The following is a 21,147-nucleotide window of genomic DNA, read 5'->3' on the forward strand; positions in this document are numbered from 1 at the left end:
TGTTTTCGCTACATCCTAATATCCAAGAACCTCGACCATGTCTGCGCCATATTGGGGTGCATTGCCCCAGCCCAAGGGCATCCAAAGCCGACGAGTCTCGGCAGACTACACTAATGAATTCTCGCCAAACGACCAGCGACGCTCGCTAGACGTCCAGCCGCAACGCAAGGCGAACCGGGCCTCAATCCAGACAACTTACACCGAGGCTCCCACCGACACAACTTTCAGTCCCAACTCCCCGACGTCGGCAGCTGAGTACCAAGGTCTAGCTCCCAGACCAGCCTCGTATCGTGGATTCGGGTTTCCTCAAGAGCAAACATATGAAGGATACGACAGGCAAGATCGACGGTCAAATCGTATCCCCGACGACTTCGGTGCCGCCTCTCCAGCTCCCTCTGCCACGGATACTATAATTCGAGGGCCGCCTACAAACTATCGCGATCCTTACGCAAACGAATCTCAGCGAGACGTCCCGCTGCTGTTTGGTGATAATGTGCCCACCCGCACAGATAGTATTGCATCGCCTAATCAGCTTCAAAGAAGCGCAACAAGCGCAACAACGGGACAGGGCGAACGGCGCAAAAAGTTAACAGACAATCGATCACCCCTCCAGAGGCTTGAGCTGACGCTCGACAGCATGACCAAAGAGGAAAAGAGGGCAAGAGTGGAAGCTGCAGAACAACGAGCTAGAGCGAGGGCTGCGAAGAGGGCTGCCGCTGAAACTGGCGAGAGCCGTCCTCAAACCCTCGACTATCAGTCCTCGCCCTCAGCTCCCAGCCAACGCCAACAACAGCCTGCGGTGGCCATTGAGCCAATTAGCCCAGTACCTCAGAGAATAACGCCCCAGCGAGATGCTGCCCCTCCCAAAGATTCGGGCACGCAACCGATATCACCCCCACGACGGGTGGCCGAAGACCAATATTACCGGCAGAATCAGGATCAAGCCCCCCGTCAGCCTAGACAACTACCGCAGCCACCGGTGCGTGAGGAGCGCCAGCCGAGGCAGTTACCTCAGCCGCCTGTACGTGAGGATCCTCAACCAAGGCAATTGCCCCAACCACCCATACGCGATGAGCAGCGTAGAGCTTATCCACAGGAAGCCCCCCGGCCCGATGATCAACGCCGATACTTTAGCCAAGACTCTCCTCAGCGCCCTCGGGCCAGCATGGACCAGAGACAATTTGTTCCAGAGCCTGATGTTCCTCAGCGCAACCTCAGTTTCCGCGAACGCGATATTTGGCGTGAAGCGAAGCCTCTCGATGCAGATGTGAACCAACCGACAAAGGAATCCAGCGGCTTTTCCTTGACACGCAGTGGAAGCAACAAGTTGAAAAAGGACCCCCCAGCGGATGTTTGGCACCGGATACGCGTCGAAGCAGAGCGACGACTGCCACCGGGATCGCAGCCTGGAGAGGCTCAATACAAAGACCCGACCCAGTCTCCCAGGGCCGCAGCAGGGACAGCACCGCTACCACAAGAACGCAACAGAGAGCCGGCCCCCTTACCTCTTGCAGCAAACAATGGACCGAATGTACGGCCAGAAACAAAGAGGCATTCCCAGTCTGCTACCGAGGCCGAGATCCAGGCTATGCAACGGCGGGCTACTGAGCCCATCTATGCCCGAGAAGAGAGAGGGCTTAACGCCGACTATGCCCCCGCGGCTGCCATTGGCAGGATCATTTACGAGGCGAGTCAAAAAGCCCGAGGACGCTTTCCACAGCCAAATCCAGCAGCAAAGAGCTTGGAAGATCAGACGGACCATGATCTAATAGAGGATACACAGGAGCCCCAGGAACCCCAGGAGACACAGATTCCGCATATGCCACAGGAACAGAGGGCTATGCGAATGCCACGGGAACCACAAACGCAGCACATTTCACGGGAACCACAAATGCAACACATGCCACGGGAACCACAAATGCAACACATGCCACAGGAACAGAGGGCAATGCGAATGCCACAGGAACCCCAAATGCTACAACCGCAGATGCCACAACCACAACTGCCACACATGCCACAGGAGCCGCAGGAGCTAGAGGAGCGTCACGAATCAAGACTGGTATTCAAGAACCCAGCAGAGATGCACCCTGGCGATGGCCTATACAATTCTCCTCAGTGGCTGGATGAATGGAAGAAGGGCACCGTCGGTACTCTATCCGGGACTCTTCTCGACCTCAATGGACCTATGCCGGCTGGGTCAGTAGAGAAGATCAACGCTTGGGGGGACAGGGAGCAAGGAGGCAATCATAGAAGAAACGCCAGCATGACGACGAGGCCGCGCAAGGCCGAAGCGTTTGATGGTGAGTATGACAATACGAACGGTGCACCTACTCGGTTCAAACCACCCTTGTACCTCAAATGCGGCCCGCTTCTGAGATACTGCGGCATGCGCCATGAACAAGCCCTACCAAGGCCTCGGGGTGCAAATGCTGCTCAAGACCGTGAGATTTGGAGGGGAAGCGTCATGATTGTCACCAATGACGCAGAATCATCCTATGAAATTGCACCGACGCTTCGGCTCTTTGTACAGGATGTTGAATTGTTACCTCCACCTCCACACCAGGTCGACGGCGAACTCTCGCCTGAGTACGTGGATCCCATCGCTGGGCATCCCAAGCTTGGCCGTCGTGGTGAGACACTGTATGTTCGGCCTGTGGACCACCTTGAAGAGGGCAGAGATTTGTCGCATGTCGAGTCCGAGGATGGCTTGTTCGAGACTACAAGAAGTCCGCCAGATGAGCCTTTGCCACAAGGGCTCAGCGACTATCCTGGATCATTTGCTAGCCGCCGAGGACGGGTGGACATTGATGGGGAGAAGATGCAAAAGTACAAGGACGTGAGGGGCTTCCGTCTTCATGCCGAACGAGGCTGTACGTTCTGGCGGTTCAACATTGAAGTTGAGCTTCGGGAACAGCAGCAGCGAATTGCATACCGCATTAACCGTGGCCCGGCCATGGCCTTCTGGGTTCCCGCACGTGGGCAGACAATGAACATGATGTTTTATACTTGCAACGGGTTCAGTCTTACCGTCAATTCTAACGAGATGAGCGGGCCTGATCCCATGTGGCGCGATGTCTTGAACGCACATCAGACACAACCATTCCATGCCATGATTGGCGGAGGAGACCAGATCTACAACGACTGCGTGGCCTACGACAGCCCCCTCTTTGACGAATGGCTGCAAATAAACGTTGCGGAGAAGAAGTTGAACGCAGCTTTCACGCCCGAGTTGCAGGCTGAGCTGGAGACCTTCTACCTGGAGCGATATTGCAACTGGTTTTCACAAGGCTTGTTCGGATTGGCCACCTCGCAAATCCCCATGGTCAACATGTACGATGACCATGACATATTTGACGGATACGGCTCCTACTCTCACCCGGACATGAGCTCGCCTGTCTTCTCTGGGCTGGGACGTGTAGGTTTCAAATACTATATGCTCTTCCAACATCAAAGCATTGTGACCGAGACGGAAGCTTCTGAGCCAAGCTGGATCTTGGGCGAGCAGCCGGGCCCGTACATCCAAGAGGTTAGCCGCAGTCTTTATATGTCGATGGGTGGAAAGGTTGCTTTACTTGCTGTGGACGCCCGCACCGAGAGAACCGAAGACACAGTCTTAGATGAGAAGACATGGGAGAAAATCACAAGTAGGATGTATGCAGAGATCAGACGGGGACAGGTGGAGCACCTACTTGTGCTCCTAGGCGTTCCCATTGCCTATCCCCGTCTGGTATGGCTGGAAAATATGTAAGTCTCTGATTGTTTCTCGGATATGAAAGCCTTCCCCTTTCCTGTTCTCTCTTGTACTAACATTTGTAGATTGACCTCGAAATTGATGACTCCGGTCAAAGCACTTGGTAGGACAGGAGTGCTTGGTAAACATATGAACAATATTGACGGTGGTTATGAGATTCTGGATGATCTCAATGACCACTGGACAGCCAAGAATCATAAGAAAGAACGCACAATCATCATCGAGGATTTACAAGATTTAGCTATCGACCGATCTGTTCGAATCACCATTTTGAGTGGCGACGTTCACCTTGGTGCCATTGGCCAATTTTATTCCAACCCCAAGCTGGGCCTACCAAAGCACAAGGACCCCAGGTACATGCCCAACATTGTATCTTCTGCCATCGTCAACCGCCCGCCCCCGGACATTGTTGCCGACATGCTCAACAAGCGCAACAAAGTTCATCACTTTGACAAGCAGACCGATGAATGCATGATTCCGATTTTCCAAAACGGCGTTGATGGCAAACCGAGGAACAACAAGAATCTCCTGCCTCATCGCAACTGGTGCTCTATTCGCATGTGGACCCCTGGCAGCACACCGCCGCCCACGCCACCCATGTCTGACCGAGGAAGAAGTCGAAGCCCAGGAGGAGGTGGAAGTTTGCTCCGAAGACTTTCCTCTAGGCGGCGAAAGTCGACTTCACAACAACCCTTTGACGTTTCACGAGAGTCTGTGCGTGGACCTCGGCCTCCTATTTCCGGAGGAGGTGGTCTCTTCAAGAACTTTTCTCGACGAAACTCGGTGGATCAACAACGTCCCGGAGGGGGAGTGACTCGAACAATGTCACTTGGTCGTGGAGAGGCGGCGCAGCAAAGGGCTGACATGACATACCACGGACACTATGGTAGCCAAGGTCAATTCGATGAAAACAATATGAGCGGTCAATGGAGCGGCGAGTTTGACGGTGGATACATAGACCACCGAGCCCAGGGACAGCAACCACGTCCTTCGGGCCTCCGTGGGGGTGGCGGCAGTGATTATGATGAGTTCTCGGCGGGCGACGAGGCCCAATTCATGGCGCAAACGCCTCGACGAGCGCAGACCGTCAACTACCACGCCGGCCCTGCTGGCAACTACGAAGTGGATGACCCATCGGTTCCTCGTCCTTTCCATCGTACGCCTACCGGGCTGTCAACGAAGGAGTTGAAACAAGCCGAGAAGCACGAAGTCAACCTGGAAGGAGGGCTGGACATCTCTCTAAACATGGAGGTAAATCCTAAAGACCCCACAGGCATTACCGTCCCATACCGAATTTTGGTGCCCAAGCTATTTTATGAATATTCGTCCAAGGACGATCTGTTCCAAGCAGCGGAGCCAACTGGCATCAAGAAGTTCCTCAGTTTTAGAAAGAAGCCTAAGGCCCCTTCTGCAGAGCTTGAGGGGGAGCCTACGGAAGAGATGGGATATGATGACAGCGAAATGTATGACGATAGATACTAGAGATGGTATATATCGGTCCTTTAGAAGCGTGGTACTTACTATTTCTTTTCTTCTTTTCATTTTTCGTATTTATGTGCTTGGGGGACGGGTATTTAAAAAGTCTTGTAATGGCATTTTGGCGTATTTATGAGTAGCCTCTGGAATCCTTTGATTGAGTATATGGATGGCTCTAGATACCTTTTCTTTCCTTGGATATTTGGATATTTGGACATGATAGTACAGGACTCCATATGTGGAGGATGAGTAGAAAAGAGAGATTGTATCTGTTCACTATACATACCTACAAACATGTCTTTTTTTGGTGCTTGGCATGAATTTGTGCATCATAGAGATGACTGTTAACATGCCAGCTTAGATGAAAATACGACTGATCTCTTAACCCATCCATATCAATCAAGTACGTTGTAAATACAAGAATAGCAACGAGAAAAAAGAAAAAAAAAAAGGAGTCCAATGGGGGAGAAAAATGCAAAAAAGAATGCCCACTATCAGAGTCGAACTGATCACCTTGTCATGTCAAGTTATTACTAGTGACACGCTATACCGCTTAGCCAAGCGGGCAATTTGAGCTATGATAGGCTGAGCCTTGTTAACATTTATATACCTAACATGTCAAACAACCCATGTTGGTTCTCGTTTACTTGGGCTGCAAGGAGTATTTTTTCCAATTTGAGCCACCTGCCTAGTACGGGGTAACAAATCGAGGTCCGGTGCTACCCAACCACCCCGGCGGATCAAGAATTGAGGGGAAAGAGGAAGCATGGCATGTGGAATTCATGCTTTGTGAGGTAATTTGCTTACGAATAAGCTATGATAGTAATTTGTTTTGTCATTGAAACTGTGCATGGCAGTAAGGTTCACATGTTTAGCCGTTAGATGTGCTCATGATGCCTAGGTTCATCAGAAGCCTCCTATAACTTCAGCGCCGCCGGAGGATTAGGGGAGGGAGAGGCTGCTAGCGGCCCCACCCCAGGCCCAGAACTCGCCTGTGTCTCGGAGCATATTTCCCCCCCATATTACGGAGTACTGTGCTGTACTGTAGATGTACGAGTATGCGCCTGTACCCAACGTCAAATTATTTTCCCATTTGATGCAACTTCAACTGCTGCCTCCCATCGCATCGCCATTGACGCATCTCGGATGGCTTGCCTGTGCTTATTATGCGGGCCTTGCATTGATTGATTGAGCGAAGCGCTTCTTTGTCCTGTCCTGTCCTGTCCTGTCCTTTCAAAGACCCAGCACGGGGTTCAAGGCACTGCTGCACAGACCCCGGACTTTTGCAACACCGACTGTGCTGTCATCATCTTGCCTGCGCCATCTATACCACCTTATATCCATTTGGATATCTGCATCCCACCAGCCCCAACCCCGTTCTTCCGTCCCCGTCACTGGCAGAACTGGCTGGCTACGCGTCGACGAGCTGCAATTGGGGCCCAAAATGCCCCCCTCCAACCTCTCCGTGGCAGAGGAGATCTACGGCGGCGTTGCGACCCTGCTGCAGCTGCTGTGGAAATGGATCAAAGGGCCGGGCATGCACAGGGCCGCCATCGTCGCCGCCGCGGTGATGCGCCAGGTCAAGCGGAACATGACGGCCAACAGGCTGCTGAGCTCCCCGCATCTGCTGGCCTTTTTCTGGATGCTGCTTTTGTTATGGGGAGAGCGCTGGATCTACACTAACCATGTCAACGTCTGCGACTGGAAGAGCTGGGAGAAGTGGGTGAGTTTGTGCCTTGATATCGATGGTCCCCCCTTGCTTGAATATGGATGGCTATGGGATGTAGCAGTGAAAAAAAGACAATGGCTAACTGACTTTTCAACCAGCCCAAAGGTGCAACTCCCCATCATCTCGTCCTCATCGCCGACCCTCAAATCCTCGATCCTCACACCAACCCCGACTGGCCATCAGCGGTGCTGGCCACCGTCGTCACTATCACCGACAGATATCTCAAGCAGAGCTACAATGCGCTGCTACACAAGCTGCATCCAGACAGCCTGTTCTTCCTGGGCGACATGCTAGAGGGCGGCCGCGAGTGGAAGACGAGGCAGGGCCTCTTTGTCGATCCCAAATGGGGAGTGCGTGGACGCACGGCCAAGGAGCAGAGATGGGTCAAGACGTGGCATCGAAAGTATGGCGACGACTTTTGGCTCCAGGAATACCAACGCTTCGGGGAGATTTTCTTCGACAACTGGAATATCGCAGGCAGTAAGCCGGGTCCCTGGCAGAGAGGCAGGAAGCTGGTGGCGAGCTTGCCCGGCAATCATGACCTTGGCTTCGGCGCCATGGTCCAGGTGCCGGTAAGAGATCGCTATCAGGCGTATTTTGGAGATGGAAACCGGGTCGACATTGTGGGAAACCACACCATTGTCTCGGTTGATGCTGTCTCCCTGAGCGCGGGAACGTCTACTCAGAGGGCCAACCATGATCTGTCATCCATCTACGGCCCCGTCCACGAGTTCCTGGACGGTGTTCAGTCTACAAAGCGGAAGATGGCCCAGAACGAGCTAAAGTTCTGGTACGGCGTTGAGCGGGGGATCAAGTTCAAGCACCACGTCGAGGAGCTGGACAAGGCAGACTTGACCCGTTGGTCAAGAGATCCTGGGCCGGGCGCTGCCGACTTCCCTACGCTTCTCCTTACGCATGTTCCTCTCTACCGTGAGCCTAATACGCCCTGTGGCCCGCAACGTGAGCACTGGCCGCAGAAGAAAGGATCCGACGAGAAAGATCCTGCCAATGCTATATCCGTGGTGGCCGGATACCAATACCAGAACGTGCTTTCGGAGGAGGACTCCGTCAAGCTCGTCAAGAGTATCGGTAACGTCGTTCATGCCTTCTCCGGCGATGACCACGACTACTGCGAACTCGTGCACTCTGACGCCAAAGAGAACGTGCGAGAGATTACCGTCAAGACGATGAGCATGTCGCAGGGAGTGCCAACCCCAGGCTTCCTCATGGTCAGTCTCTACAACCCAATCGACAAGGACGGCAAGCCCCTTCCCGGCTCGCCCGAGAAGACGGTGCAGACTCATCTTTGCCTTTTACCAAACCAACTCGTCAAATACATGAATTATATCGCCTTCTGCATCTTCTCCCTCATCCTCCTCGCCGTCAGAGCCTTCTTCGTTCCCGTCCTACGCCTCACCCCGTTTGCCCTGCCGCCTGAACGAAGGGGCGCCAGCCTCCCCATCTACAAGGACAAGGTCGAGCCACCGATCACACCCTCGTCCAGCTCGAGTAACGGCGCCGGTAGCACGCGCTGGGCCGGTAAAAAGGGCAAGCACAGGCCTCGACGGAGCCTGGCCGACGGCAAGTGGCCGCGGATCACGATCAACGAAGACTACTACGACACCAGCAAGTCGTGGAAAACAACGACCGGCAGGGGGGATCGGTTCTCGGTCAAGGTGATGATCACGGAGATGTGGACAACGACGTGGAGAGTAACTTGGATTGCGGTATTGATTTGGATTTACCTGATACGGAACGGCTAAAGTGCCCATTTTTGACTTGGAGCGGCCGGCGAAAGATGAGATAGAATGAACGAGTCTTGTATTTTATATTATTTTCTGCATATGGTTGGGGCTGTAGATGCTGCATTGCATTGCATTATTTTACTAGGTACTTAATTATCAATGGGGAAAATTGTGTGAGTGTGTATTTTGGCAAATGGGTGGGAGGAGATGCATGATCAGGACAAATGGCTAGAACAGGTTTATACCAAGCATTTAATACCGGAGTGTACCATCATTTGTGTCAAATCTTTATATATTTCTCACAGGACTTGAAAACAATAAGCAATAATCGTAATCATAATAGGACAAACCATCTTCAAATCTCAACCTCCACGTCCCATATCTCGCCTTCTCTCTCTCTCTCTCTCTCCCTCTCAAACACCTTCTCCTCCTCACTCACCTCGCCCTCCTCCCAACCCCAATCCTCCCATCCCTCTCCTCCCTGTTCCTCCTCGCCCTCCCCTCCGCATCCTCCTGCACACCCTCCATCGCCTGCCCTAACCCGAGATCCCCCATCGCCGCCGTGGTCTGCTGCGTCGCCGCCTCCGCCCCTCCTCCAGTGTTCGCTGCTGCTCCTCCTCCGGCCTTAGACGTGGCCCGCGCCTGAACCTCAGCCGCGTGAGCCTGCTGCGCCGCCAGGAGCGCCTCGCTCGCACGCCGGTCCTCGTACGCGGCGATGTCCTCGGCCGTGATTTGGAGCGTTGTCGGCGGGCGGCGGAGCATTGTTGCTGTGGTGTGTTTTATGTCTTTCTCTTGTATTACTCTTCTCAAAGGAAGAAAGTAGACAGATGTGTCCTTTGAAGAGCTGGTAAAGAAACCCGTGATTGAGTCCTTCTCTTAATGGTGGTGGTTATTGTCGACTCTGCTTGTGCACTTTTTATATGTATGCGTCTATGAGCCTTTGCTAGAGAACGCGCTCTATGTCTCGTATTGGGGCTTTCTTCGTGTAGCAGAAATGACAACAAATGTGAAGAGAAGTACGTCAACTGTTGTAGTAGAAGAAGCTCAGACAGGAAATGTGTGAAGTCACTTGACGATCTGTGAAGATGTTAAAAGTTGAAATCGTTCACTGGCGATTGAGGATGTAGAAATTGAGATGGGATGAAGTGAGGCCAAGGGAACTAGAGACAAGCGCCGCCAGCTAATGCGCCACGGAAATCACAGCCATGGTGGGGGAACTGGGGCAGCTACAGCACTTTTTTGATGAATTATCAGATCACACGCAATTCACACAGTTAGGCATGATGAATGCTAATTACTTAAACAATAATAATACATTATACGGGTTTGTTAATTACTATTACAGCCTAAGCTCAACACATCTTACACAATAGCAGTATAAAATATTACACGCCGGCTTGGACAAAATAATCGCTGTTCGCGTTGTGGTATCATTCAACAACTGGTATCTGCCTCCATAAAGACCGACTCAGCTCTCAACTTCCAAGCTCATGCAATGGTATATAATTGACAAAGGAAATGAAATGCGGCATTTGGCACATGATTCAACCAAGATCCCAAGCCATCACATCATGCAAAAATTCAAATCAAAACAATATCCCCCGGTATATCATGCAACACTTTAATACGTGTCATCAACCTTGAATCCAAGGTATGCGTCCAGGCCATGTCCCATGGCTTGCTTTGAACCCCCAGCTCCCTCGCCCTCCATCTCACCATCCGCTGCCGCTGACCATGGACCGTCCATGCTGTCCGTTGTATAGATGCTAGCACTGTAAGTGCTCTCGCAGCCGTTGCGAAGCTGCTTAATAGTGTCAAAGATGTGGTGTTGCTCTTGGGCGCTCACAGGGGTCTTGAGCTCCGCATCGGCATCCGTCTGCACTGTCGAGGGTGTTGATGCAGCTGATGTCATGCTGCCAGCCGAGTCTCGCTGTGCTGATCGCTCCGACTTCTTCTCCGAGGCGATAAGCTCGCCGGGGGTTTCGAAGCCAAACCCTTCAAACCAAGTAGTCACCTCTTCAGCCATATGGCTCTCCTCTTCATCTGCCTGTACAGGCTCTTCTGGGAATAGCCCGTCCAAGTCTTCGGCGGCACCACCCAGAATCGCCGTTTGGAATTGCGTCCAATCAACGTCCCGACCGCCTTCCACTGCCTCTACTGTTGCCACTGAGTTGCGACTGCCAGCGTCACTGAGGACAATGGGCCCGTGTCTGAAGGACGGGCTGGTCTGGGTGAAAGGGGTGCTGTTGTATTGAGTGGTTTCGTCTTTGACTTCTGAGGCATGGTTCCAGCTGTGGCTTCGACGGTGGCCAGATGCCTTTGAGCTCCTGTTGCTATCCGATGCAGATCGGAAGCCCTCTGGGATAGGTGGCAATAGTGGCATTGTCGGAGCTCTGGCCACAAATCTGGCTGGATTCTTGGGGGGGACCATCGGCAACGAGCTGGTTGATGAAGCATCGTCGTCTTCAACAATGGCTTCTTCGGTCTCTGGAAGTAATAGCTGTGGCACCAGCATTTTCCCAGGTAGAATCCTGTCCCTATCAACCTTTGAGGGAGACTTCGGTGAGACGTCACCGTGGATGATTTCCGGAGAGATAATTGGCGAGTGGGGTGGCGGGACAGTGATTTCGAATGGTAGAGCTCTCATTTTAATGTCAGCCCTGCTCATTGGCACAGGCGACGCCCCTCTGTCTGGCCACTGGAAAGAGTCACGGAACACTGGGCTTTGTTCCTGCTCTGTAAGTGGGCCTCCAAAGTGGCGAGGCATCATGGCAGAAGTATCTGATGCCGCTTTCAACCGTCTTTCTTTGGACTTTTGTTGTTTGTTCTTAGCCTTGCTATTGTCTTGGCCATTCCAGATGGCCTCGATTTGGGCAGGCGTCATAGGCTTTTTCTCAGCTTTCTCAGCTTTCTCAGCTTTCTCAGTCTTCTCAGTCTTCTCAGTCTTTGAATGTTGTGCTTTGAACATCTCTGCCATGTTCTCTGTAAGGGTCCACCGAGAAGACCGCACATGTTTGCGTGACTCTATGTCAGCTGTTGCTTGACTTGGTCTTCTATGAATAGGAAAGTGAAAGGAACTGGAAACAGATGCTTTGCGCGCCACACCAGACACAGACCCATGGCTGGTGGCCCTGCAGCTGGACCGGCGACCAGGAATTACTGGCACCGGTGTGGCCTCAGAGTACACAGATGCATTGGACGAAGCTACATTTGTGCCTGCATCTGTGGGTTCGTGCGCCTGGTCGGCTTCCTGCGAAAGCTGATTGGCCGCAGCGGCGATGGTGGTGGTGACCGCCGCTGTCGTAGTGTTTGCCTGCAGCTTGTGCTCAGATTGTTGGCTGAGGCGCCGCGTGTCTCTGATGGAAGGGCCAGGGAAAGGTGAAAATGGCCGCAGTATGCTGCGGCTCCGACTAGGGCGGTGACTAGACGGACTGCTCTTCTCCATAACTGTGCCTTCGAAAAGATCCTCCTCAGGCCGCTCAGGTCGGTGTGGAGGGTAAGGAATTGAAGGCGGGTCTGTCGGAGCAGGTTCTGATGTCGTTGCATTTCTCTCACTGTTTCCAACAGAGGAAAGCTTCCTGTGATGGAAAGCGGCATCGCTTTCGTAACTACCGCGCGAGAAGGAGGGTGTAGTTGGTGTCGAGACTGCGGGTTGTGATGAGGCGGAGGATGAAACTGCTGATAGGCGGCGAAGGCTCTTGGTGCTCCGCAGAATCGTAGAGGCGACGGAGTCTTTTCTCCTATGAGGGGAAAACCATGACCGTGACCGCTGCTTCTTGTCTTTGGCTGAGTCCTCAGATTCGGCCGCAGACTCATTGGCCTTGGCTGTCTCGACGGCCTTGGCGCGTGAGTGGGAACGAAGCAGTCCTAGTCCACCTGACTCCCTGTGGAAGTCCAGCCGCTTTGTTAATTTGGTCATCTCGGCGAGTAGGTAGCCAGAGATGGAGTTGAGATGTGTTGCAGTATGTATAAAATAGTAGCGCAAAAAGGCAACTGCGCAGGGTATCAAGAAGAAGAAGAAGAAGAAACGGCGAACAGGTCGGGAGAACGCAGGATTGAACGGCCGAGTGAGATTGCGCGGAAGATTCCAACTCCTACCAGGCGCGGGCGATAGGAAGGGTGGAGCTGTGGGTAGGCATGGTAGTATCACCAAGTGTCGCTGCGTTGGCCCGGAGTAAAAAGAAGCGATTCGAGTTTGCTGTTTGGCGGATTGCGTGCGTTGCTCGCTTTCTCTTTGTGTCGCTGGATTTGATCGCGCCGGGTGTTGGGGGTGAACAAGTAGCGGGCTAAGGAAGGCTAAAAGGACCTATGGCGTTTTTGTGGCAACGGCCGGCCAGGAAAAGAAAAAAGAAAGGAAAAGACAAAGGCCTCCACGATGGAGGAGGGGATTGGAAAGATTGTATATGTATGTATAAGGTATGCAGTGTGTAGGAGTGAGGCTTCTCGATTTGCGTGGGGAGAGTTGACTTAAGAGGCAAGTCCATCCATATCATGCCATGTCCATCATCCTTGGATCCCGGCATGCATTGGCCTTGGAGGCTCCTTCCCTTGCAACCACCCAAGCAGCCAAAGGTACCACCTGTGCTGCAGCAGTACGATTGCAGTACAGGCAGTACGAGTACGGTACCAGGTACTTGCCCGGAGTACCTCTTGCTAGCAGTTTGGCCGATGGGGCTAGGCCGGGGCTGCAGCGAACCAATGGCTGTCATTGGAGCAATTGATGGCGTCTTGGTTGGGGAGGCAGGCACAAGGGCAGGCTGGAGCCACCTCGGAGCTGCTTTAGCTCCCAAAGCCAAGCCTAACCGAGACGTCCGGCCCGCTACGCCAGTCCTAGCGAGGAAGTAGTTTCTACCTGCAGCCGTGCTTGTTCGGTTTCCCTCTTTGCGTGCAATTTGGCTAATCAGGGAGATTTGCAGAGTTAAGATGATGGACGCATCTTCAGCTCGGGCTCACGATCCACTGGGAGAGGCCAGATGCCCGTGTTCGTAATTGAACAAAAAGCAAGTACAGCACGGCAATATGCGGCAGCACCGCTCGGAGCCAATAGCGCCCTTTTCGAGCTCGAAATATTGGCATTGGATGCATTCAGCTCTTGGGTTCATTGTGCACGGCAGTGGCGGAGTGGATCAAATGGTGGCCAAATCCCTCTCTCCGTCTCTCTCTGTCTACATCAAATATCTCTCAAAGATAGTGTAATCTATTGCACTGGATAAAGAAGGCGACGGACGCAACGCCGTTGCACGAGCCTGACGGAGTCGTGGCCTTTGACTTCCACCAGGTACATCCGGAGTAATAGGCGGCAATGGCGCTGTTGATTCGTTAGCGACGGCGGCCATTGCAGAGGTGCCCCTAACAAGGCGGGTTAGCACCCCAAGAGGCCTAGCGCGCTGTAACTTGTAAGTAAACCCGCCCACAAAGGCACTTGAAGCAGTTCAGATGCCGCTTTGCTCCCCACAGAGACCCCCAAAAGGGCCCCAAAAGCTGTCAGCTGCTGCTACGTTGAGTCTCTGGGCAAGGACATCTCGCCGAGAGCAGTCGACAGTCGTTCATGGGCCATGTTGATGCTACCTGTACATATGGATACATGTACGAGGACGGACCGTCCATCTCCATCCCAGCTCTGGTCGCGGCCCCGCATTTGCGTTGCAGGACGGACAGAGAAGATGCAGAGAACTTGATATCGGTGCATGTTTCTGCTACAGTATTGATGTACTGCATGTAGATAGTACCACTAGCACTCGTTTACTACGGAGCTTGGACATGGAACATGGAACATGGAACATGGAGCTTTCAGGCAGCGAGTAATGGGAAGCAAGGGGAGGGCAAGTTGAATCAGAACTAAGTCATTGATGGCAGACATGGTACATGAGTGAGCAAGGTAAGTCAGTACCAGGTACCCCATAACAGCATTGACAGTAAGAGTGCTAGGCGCATGTATTACGAAATGCCAACTTGAAGTGTTCCATGTCATGATCCAATGCTCTCGACTTCGCTCAGCTATCGCCTTAGTAGATGTTATACCACTTAATATTGCAATAGATCCTACTGCTACTGCTACTAGTAATTCCGTTACCATCCCATCATATATATTGCAGAATGGAGACAGTATATACTATTGCTGGCACTATTTCCCCATTGTGATCACGCTGATTGCAGAAAAAAAAAATAACTGATCAACTGCGCAATCAGATACGGAGTACCGTCCGTGCCAAAAGTGCCCCAGGGAGCACGTTAGCACCGCTTCACCGTAAGTTTTTCAGTCCATCCCTCCGTCTCTGCTTGCATTAGTACCTTGGTTTGTCTCTGGCACACCTCCACAGACCACAGGTCTACAACAAAGGTCGGTCATGTTGATATTATCCACGGTATTATACTCGGTACAACAGGCGCATCACTTGGCCAGCTTGTGCACAAGACGAGATGGACGGGCCGATGCCACCATGCGAGCGACTTGGACTTTGCCCGCCCAGTTGCTTCACATCGCGGGGTACGTACCCACCGGCATGGAGCATTCTGTAACTGCCAGTGGTTTCCGCCAAGGTGCACGATCCCCTTTTTTCCCTGCTTCTGGAAGGCCAGTGAAAACAAGGATTAATTGTTTGTGTCAATGTGTTTGTTGCCAAACGTTTTACACCTCCGTGGTTATCTTTAGAAACAACATAATGCACAGATACAGTACTCGTGTGTACAGCAAAGTTCAAGCCCAGATCTGGAATCCTCCCTCCCCTACGGACCATCCCGGCTGACTTGAGTGGTGGCGCCCATCTAAAGGCGCTAGCGATTGCGCTCCGTCGATGGTCCCCGCGAATTCAAAGTCAATCCAAGAGGCCTTTTATCCTCATCCGCTCTCGGTGAGTCCGCCACAGCGTGGCCGCCATGTCGCCTTAGCAGCGGCATCGGGGCCGTTTAGCCCACAAAGAATTACTCGTGTGTACTCGTAGGTGTTCGGCATCTGATGGTCAGTGGGCAAGACATGCGCTGAGGGATTTGAACGAGGCGAGGCGAGGCGAGGCGAGACGCAGACGCCGTCATCTTCGCCGGTATCATATCCATCCTACCTGACATGCATGAAGTGCAAGGGCCAACGGGGGCACGGAACGAGTCGTGTTCTCTGCCTCATTCACATCATGCTCAAGATAAAAGAGAAGAGGAAGCTCGAAAAAGGAAAATGATAAAAAATGATAAAAAAGAAAATGGAAAAAATGGAAAAAGGAACAAAGGGAAAATAGGCAATGCAGGCATTTCGGCATCAGCGTATCCCGCTAGTGCCGAAGCAAGCACGGTCAATCGGAGGAATCAAATCGCAGCCCAGGCAATTAATCCAGCATCCATGCAGCCATCCTTCGGAAGCCGACAGCAGACGATCTGGGCGATTGACGGCCTGAGATGGATGCCATGCACGTACTTTGTACCACTCGGACTAGCAGCGAGTCACCAGGCTCTTCCATCCATGGATCCTTGTCCCACAAGCGTCGGATCCCACGCTGCCAGCCAGCTGAACATGATTCGCAGCCGGCAAATACTGCGAGTACCTACGGAGCAGAATAGCCAACGACTCTTCCAATGACAATAGCCCAGCACAGCTATTCAGCCATCCCGTCCGGGCATACACGGCCACGTCGCCTGGGCCGCCAGCTGGGCCGCCCTTCAAAGGCAATCTGCTAGAAACGAAGTGCGGCCACGTTCAAAGACTCACAGACTCACTCAGCAAGCCGTTTTCATCTTACACGCCAATTAGTGCATGCTCCTACATCCTCGTACATGGGCAATAGCCAGAGACAGTAGGTGTCATCCCCATTGTTACCCCTCACGTCCAAGATAGCGCTGCCCACATGCGTCTGCCGAGCGACAACTTACAGTACATACACGGCGAGATAGTTCTAGATCCCGAGGCAGGCGAAAAAAGCAAAGCACGACAGAGCGGCCATTTCTTGTTTGCCTCGGCGGGGCTTTGAACATCTTTGCTGCAACCAGCTTGGAGGCGATCAAAAGGCCAGGATTGCTCATACTTGCATGTGCATATTGCCTATTGCCAGCTTCTAGACCATAGGCACCCAAACAAAGCAGCATGCAAAGCACGCACATACTGCCGCATACTGCCGGTAGGTATGGATGGACACGGTTGTTCACCGAGTGGCATCCATGTCTCTTGTCTCGACCCAACCACAGCAGCATCATCGTATACTCGTACTCTCTCACCCTGCTGCTGACGGATGAAACAAATTCGCATCCTGCCGCCCAAATCGACCCCGAGGCTTAGTACAGCACCAAGCACATATCCGGCAAGTCCACAGCAATCCGAAGTCCATGTCATACCAGCGCAATCCCGCTCAATACGCTCTCGTTACTCTGACATCACCAAAACCCATCGGTATTCCTTCTACAGTAGGTGACAATCATTTGGGTGGTCCGATAATAGCATCCGGCCCATGCCATTGTCCATGTCCCCATGCTATGTCGTGCGAATTTGCGTGGCAGTGACAGGTAGCTTCTCACGAGGCCATGTTGCATCGAGCATCGAGGGTAAAGCCCAAACCTCAATCTGCCTGCTGCCTTAGTCCATCTCGCATGCAAGCAAGAAAAAAAAGCAAGTAACAAAACAGCCGGGGTGGTTATGTATGATCGAAGCGGCTATTTCGCGTCGGCAGAAGAAGAAAGAAAAAAAATACCGCTCGGGCCATCTTTTTTTGTCATTTCTTGCATGTTGCCCTTGTCGAGAGAGGCAGCTCCTAGTACAAGTTTTTTTTTTTCTTTCCATTTCTTGGTCCTATTGTTTTTTTCTTTTTCTTTTGTCTCTCTCGCGCGTTAGCCAGATCTAGCGCCCGCATGTTTCGCCGATGAAACCACTTACTCCGGACATCTCGGTGATTTATTTCGTTTAATATAAAGATAGATGCCTGCTGTGTTTAGTTTGTCAAATGATTCGACACCACGCCACTGAAACGTCGCAGGCTTATTATGGACTCACCATCATACCTAATAGATATGTAGCCATTTAAACCCCAGCGAGCGGGCGATGTGGTAGTATCATGACACATGTACGTAATTACGCTATTCGACCTACCAGACCAGGTAACAAGCCTATTGTCATATGCGGGGAAGCTTTTAATAGCCAAGGTCACCGTGGAAACATGTTGATTTTGTTTGGAATATTTTGTCGGTTCGAGTCCTAATTCTATTCAAAGCGATTGTGGCTGTAACTATTCCCATCATGCCACCGTAATCCCTCCCTCAAAAGAATACCAAAGAAATGCACCTCTAATGCTTGTTCCGTATGCCAAAGTAAAAATCCATATTCCCAAAGTACAATCTAGTAATAATTGCCCTATTCCGTAGTCGTCATGCCGAATTGTAGTGCAAGCTGTCTTTATGTTAGTAGTTACACTAGGTAGCATCAACACCAATGAAACCAACATATCGAAGCTGTTCATAGACGCTCATACCAAACATATCCTCCCCAAGAATCCCAGGATATAACCCCCTCCATCACATCTCCCTTCTCTTTCCATACCCTCACAACACCCAATTCGCCTCCATCATCCCCCTCGACGTCCCCGTCTTCAAGAACGAGGCAGCCGCATGCCTTGGGAACGTTACCCTCAACGCCTCCCTCTTCTCCGCAGCACCTCCCTTCCCACCTTCAATCAGTGGCTCGCAGTCTTCCTCGACCCTACCCTTCCCTTCTTCCAGTATCCTGACTGCCGCGTCGCTCGTCTTGTAGGCGGTGCGGTTGCCGCAGCACATGGTGAACCAGCTTTTGATGGACTGTAGGACGTCTGTGTGCCATGAAATGGGGGGGTTAGGGTTGTAGAAGAGAGGGGAGGGGAGCTTCTCGGGCTCGGAGTCAAGTCGGATGCCTTTTGATTGAAACATTGTGTCGAATGGGTGAGCTGTTCAGATAATGTAGGTAAAAGGAGGCGCGAAATCGAAGTCTTCCAGGAGCTGTAAACAATTAACACAGAGGCTTCCTTTTCACCTGTGCAAATGTGTAAATAGCTTCATACAAGAAGAGAATAAAAGAAATAATGGAACAAACAAAGGGCCTGTATGCCACGGGGTTAAAGAGCTCTAAATAAAGAGAATCTCAGTTCACAGCCCAACCCCCTATCCGCCGCTCAGCTGTAATAAGTCGGAATGCATTCCACGGACCTCCTAGGCGACCACCTCATTTCGCTTTGCAAAGTCTCACACAGGCGGACCTTGCTCGTAATCTGGCGTCTGGGCGCAAGGGAGTCATCTAAAGCATGCGAGAAACAGCGGGCTTTTGGTCTCAGTTGATGTCTCACACACGCGATAATGAGCTTCATACCGCGTCATGACGAGCCCTATCGACACATCCATACCGTTTCAGTGTCTGAAAGGGATGACTTCATTCTCAAAGTGTTGGAAAAAAGGAGAACTAGGCACCGGCTGAGTTCGACGCGTCATAGTAAAAATTAGAATTAAACTATCATGCAAAGTTGCTTCAATTACTCTGCACGAGAGGTGACTACTTTAATCATATGCTTCCGATTCAACATCATCCTCTTCATCGCCGTCGTCGTGTGAGGCGAATGGAACAAAGCGAAAGTCCAAAAAGCTCCTCTTCCCTCCTTCCACGTCGACCATGAATTGTAAGCTCAGGACGCCCTGGCTGTCACCTCTAAGACTGACTTTGCTTGCAATACGCATCGCCTCGCTAGCATGTCTGATGAAGTCAAACTTGTATGCCTGTGACCAGCGTTCGTTGATTGTGAACGTTTCGAGTAGATCCTTTCCTCGAGCAAAGTCCACACTAGAGCTGCCTATGTCTCCAGCGCAAGAAAGGGTTAAGAATGGCGAAGTCTTGGTGGCTGTTATAGTCAGCTTGACGGGCCCCGCTGGTATAATCTCGGCGATGCAGTCAAACAAGGTGCGGGACGACATGATGATTTTGAACGTCAAGTCATTACGGTCAAACGGAATGTCCTCTGGCATCTCGGGAAGATAGGTTGACAGCGCTGAAGTAGTCTTGATGCCAGACTCTTCGAGGGTGACTTTGAACGGATCGCCCTCTTCGGCGTATAACATAGTGCAGGTCCCAGGTATACCAAGAGTCTGGTTGCTAAATGCACTTGGCCTGTAGTTGCGAAAATTACTTCGGTATGGGTCTTGGTCGGCCTTCTGAGCTCGAGCAGCCATGTCCACAGATCCAAAGATTTGCAAGATTTCGAGGAATGTTGATAATGGAATTTGGAAGTTGGGATATTCGGGCGTTTCGCCATCTTCTGACAGGGGAAAGTTCACAGTATACGCAGAAAACAGAGTCTTGTCCAGAAATGCAACCCCTACGCCTACTGTTAGCTCTGCCGCCTACGCTCTCAAGAGATCATTTCATTCTGATCGCACCTTGCATGACCCGTGAGTTATCAGCCGCGAAGCGAATGCCATCTTCAGTGATCTGGACGTGGACTCTCTGTGCAAAGTCTATGCAGCGGAGAAGTTGGTATAGCGGTCTCGGGGATGTCGAGACCGCTCGAAAGACAGGCTTTACTTCTGCAGCCATTGTCGAAAAAATGCCCTCTTTGGATGGGCAATGGTCAAATGTTGGGATAAATGGAACAGGTGTGAGAACAAATCTTGTAGGCGTAATGAAACGAGGGGACGGCGCAAGACAAAATAACTCGCTCTGGGAGCCTTCTTTTTGCGATTTTCTTGCCAACTAGTATACAATGGGTATCTCAGACATAAACTCCGACCGCGCAGAACATGTAGACAGTTCCAAAGCTGTGACATATTAGCATATACTTTGCAATTGAATGGCACATCAGCAAGGGGGGCTGCTTCATACGCAATTGCAAGAGAGGCCGGGACACCGAGCGCAACGACGCTGACCAGAGAACGATCTATGACAACCCATGATTAGATGAATATCCCAATTTTCAGCATACTGGCAGAACTCACTCAGTGCAAAGACACCGGTAAAGGCGAGTCCCAGCGAGAGAAGCGCAAAGGCGACGGTGAATTGGCTTTCCTTAGCAATAACGGGGAGGAAGGGACTGCCAGTAGCAGATTGCCAAACTTGGTACAATGAGGAATCCATGTGCTGCGCTTTGTGCAACGAAGCGATTGAGGCTCCAGACTGCTTCTCACGAGGAATGGCAGGGAGAAAACTTGGTACAATCGGCTTCTCGTTGGAGCCGGCGTCAGTCAATCAATCGCGAGATTGTTGGAGCTGGAGGGAGCTCGTGCAGTGAGTGCACAGCTGTCCATGTTTGATATCTGGCCGATTACGCCGATTGGGTCTAGCGCGATTCGTGGCACTTTGGCATCATGTAAGCAGCACTTGCACTCGGACAACTGATGGTTGAATTTGGCAGGAACGAGGAACCCGGAGTAGAACTTGAGACGGATGAAAACTGATACTGATTCTCTGACCAATTTTTCCTTATTGTCAGGATAAATTATACGCAAGTCGTCTAGAAATC

General features: G+C 51.8%; 10 protein-coding genes and 1 non-coding gene across 11 annotated transcripts; 3 read left to right on the forward strand and 8 right to left on the reverse strand.

The window, feature by feature from the left end:
* Window positions 1-37: 37 nt before the first annotated feature.
* On the forward strand, window positions 38-5,233 carry V8C40DRAFT_260657 (uncharacterized protein; the record flags this gene model as incomplete). Its single annotated transcript, XM_083219168.1, has 2 exons — window positions 38-3,744; window positions 3,817-5,233. 2 exons carry the CDS (start codon window positions 38-40, stop codon window positions 5,231-5,233), a joined length of 5,124 nt encoding a protein of 1,707 aa, XP_083079343.1.
* A 479-nt stretch (window positions 5,234-5,712) lies between these two features.
* Window positions 5,713-5,794, reverse strand: V8C40DRAFT_t21. Its single transcript has one exon. It is a non-coding gene; the product is annotated as a tRNA-Thr (tRNA).
* Window positions 5,795-6,148: 354 nt separating this feature from the next.
* V8C40DRAFT_230568 (putative lipid phosphatase CDC1) lies at window positions 6,149-8,986 on the forward strand. The gene is made up of 2 exons (XM_083212736.1): window positions 6,149-6,950; window positions 7,055-8,986. Exons 1-2 carry the CDS (start codon window positions 6,672-6,674, stop codon window positions 8,717-8,719), a joined length of 1,944 nt encoding a protein of 647 aa, XP_083079344.1. The 5' UTR covers window positions 6,149-6,671; the 3' UTR covers window positions 8,720-8,986.
* A 150-nt stretch (window positions 8,987-9,136) lies between these two features.
* Window positions 9,137-9,463, reverse strand: V8C40DRAFT_260659 (CDC26 family anaphase-promoting complex subunit; the record flags this gene model as incomplete). The annotated part of the gene is made up of 1 exon (XM_083219169.1): window positions 9,137-9,463. The coding sequence occupies one exon, from the start codon at window positions 9,461-9,463 to the stop codon at window positions 9,137-9,139; it is 327 nt and encodes a 108-aa protein (XP_083079345.1).
* Window positions 9,464-10,022: 559 nt separating this feature from the next.
* Window positions 10,023-13,140, reverse strand: V8C40DRAFT_230569 (uncharacterized protein). Its single transcript, XM_083212737.1, has one exon. The coding sequence runs from the start codon at window positions 12,618-12,620 to the stop codon at window positions 10,323-10,325; it is 2,298 nt and encodes a 765-aa protein (XP_083079346.1). The 5' UTR covers window positions 12,621-13,140; the 3' UTR covers window positions 10,023-10,322.
* A 1,958-nt stretch (window positions 13,141-15,098) lies between these two features.
* Window positions 15,099-15,905, forward strand: V8C40DRAFT_230570 (uncharacterized protein). Its single transcript, XM_083212738.1, has one exon. The coding sequence runs from the start codon at window positions 15,142-15,144 to the stop codon at window positions 15,445-15,447; it is 306 nt and encodes a 101-aa protein (XP_083079347.1). The 5' UTR covers window positions 15,099-15,141; the 3' UTR covers window positions 15,448-15,905.
* A 1,236-nt stretch (window positions 15,906-17,141) lies between these two features.
* V8C40DRAFT_230573 (uncharacterized protein) lies at window positions 17,142-17,509 on the reverse strand. Its single transcript, XM_083212739.1, has one exon. It carries the CDS (start codon window positions 17,457-17,459, stop codon window positions 17,256-17,258), a length of 204 nt encoding a protein of 67 aa, XP_083079348.1. The 5' UTR covers window positions 17,460-17,509; the 3' UTR covers window positions 17,142-17,255.
* On the reverse strand, window positions 17,417-18,197 carry V8C40DRAFT_230574 (uncharacterized protein). The gene has a single exon (XM_083212740.1). The coding sequence runs from the start codon at window positions 18,130-18,132 to the stop codon at window positions 17,911-17,913; it is 222 nt and encodes a 73-aa protein (XP_083079349.1). The 5' UTR covers window positions 18,133-18,197; the 3' UTR covers window positions 17,417-17,910.
* Window positions 17,837-18,695, reverse strand: V8C40DRAFT_13811 (uncharacterized protein). The gene has a single exon (XM_083211158.1). The coding sequence runs from the start codon at window positions 18,572-18,574 to the stop codon at window positions 18,215-18,217; it is 360 nt and encodes a 119-aa protein (XP_083079350.1). The 5' UTR covers window positions 18,575-18,695; the 3' UTR covers window positions 17,837-18,214.
* A 500-nt stretch (window positions 18,696-19,195) lies between these two features.
* On the reverse strand, window positions 19,196-20,225 carry V8C40DRAFT_260662 (Rad1/Rec1/Rad17 family repair protein; the record flags this gene model as incomplete). Its single annotated transcript, XM_083219170.1, has 2 exons — window positions 19,196-20,007; window positions 20,069-20,225. The coding sequence occupies 2 exons, from the start codon at window positions 20,223-20,225 to the stop codon at window positions 19,196-19,198; spliced, it is 969 nt and encodes a 322-aa protein (XP_083079351.1).
* Window positions 20,226-20,400: 175 nt separating this feature from the next.
* Window positions 20,401-20,762, reverse strand: V8C40DRAFT_260663 (OST5 family protein; the record flags this gene model as incomplete). The annotated part of the gene is made up of 3 exons (XM_083219171.1): window positions 20,401-20,446; window positions 20,511-20,565; window positions 20,624-20,762. The coding sequence occupies 3 exons, from the start codon at window positions 20,760-20,762 to the stop codon at window positions 20,401-20,403; spliced, it is 240 nt and encodes a 79-aa protein (XP_083079352.1).
* Window positions 20,763-21,147: the final 385 nt, after the last annotated feature.

The sequence above is a fragment of the Trichoderma camerunense genome (assembly GCF_050948025.1).
Source record: "Trichoderma camerunense strain CBS 138272 chromosome Unknown V8C40scaffold_1, whole genome shotgun sequence".
NCBI classification, from domain to species: Eukaryota; Fungi; Ascomycota; class Sordariomycetes; order Hypocreales; family Hypocreaceae; genus Trichoderma; species Trichoderma camerunense.

What these genes read in the sequence shown, in the direction of transcription:
- V8C40DRAFT_230568 (XM_083212736.1), top strand. Translation starts at nt 6,672, where the DNA reads ATGCCCCCCTCCAACCTCTCCGTGGCAGAGGAGATCTACGGCGGCGTT. An exon ending in GGAAGAGCTGGGAGAAGTGG is followed by an intron (nt 6,951 to 7,054) that starts GTGAGTTTGTGC and finishes CTTTTCAACCAG; the next exon opens with CCCAAAGGTGCAACTCCCCA.
- V8C40DRAFT_230569 (XM_083212737.1), bottom strand. Translation starts at nt 12,620, where the DNA reads ATGACCAAATTAACAAAGCGGCTGGACTTCCACAGGGAGTCAGGTGGA.
- V8C40DRAFT_230570 (XM_083212738.1), top strand. Translation starts at nt 15,142, where the DNA reads ATGCGAGCGACTTGGACTTTGCCCGCCCAGTTGCTTCACATCGCGGGG.
- V8C40DRAFT_230573 (XM_083212739.1), bottom strand. Translation starts at nt 17,459, where the DNA reads ATGGAAAGAAAAAAAAAAACTTGTACTAGGAGCTGCCTCTCTCGACAA.
- V8C40DRAFT_230574 (XM_083212740.1), bottom strand. Translation starts at nt 18,132, where the DNA reads ATGAACAGCTTCGATATGTTGGTTTCATTGGTGTTGATGCTACCTAGT.
- V8C40DRAFT_13811 (XM_083211158.1), bottom strand. Translation starts at nt 18,574, where the DNA reads ATGTTTCAATCAAAAGGCATCCGACTTGACTCCGAGCCCGAGAAGCTC.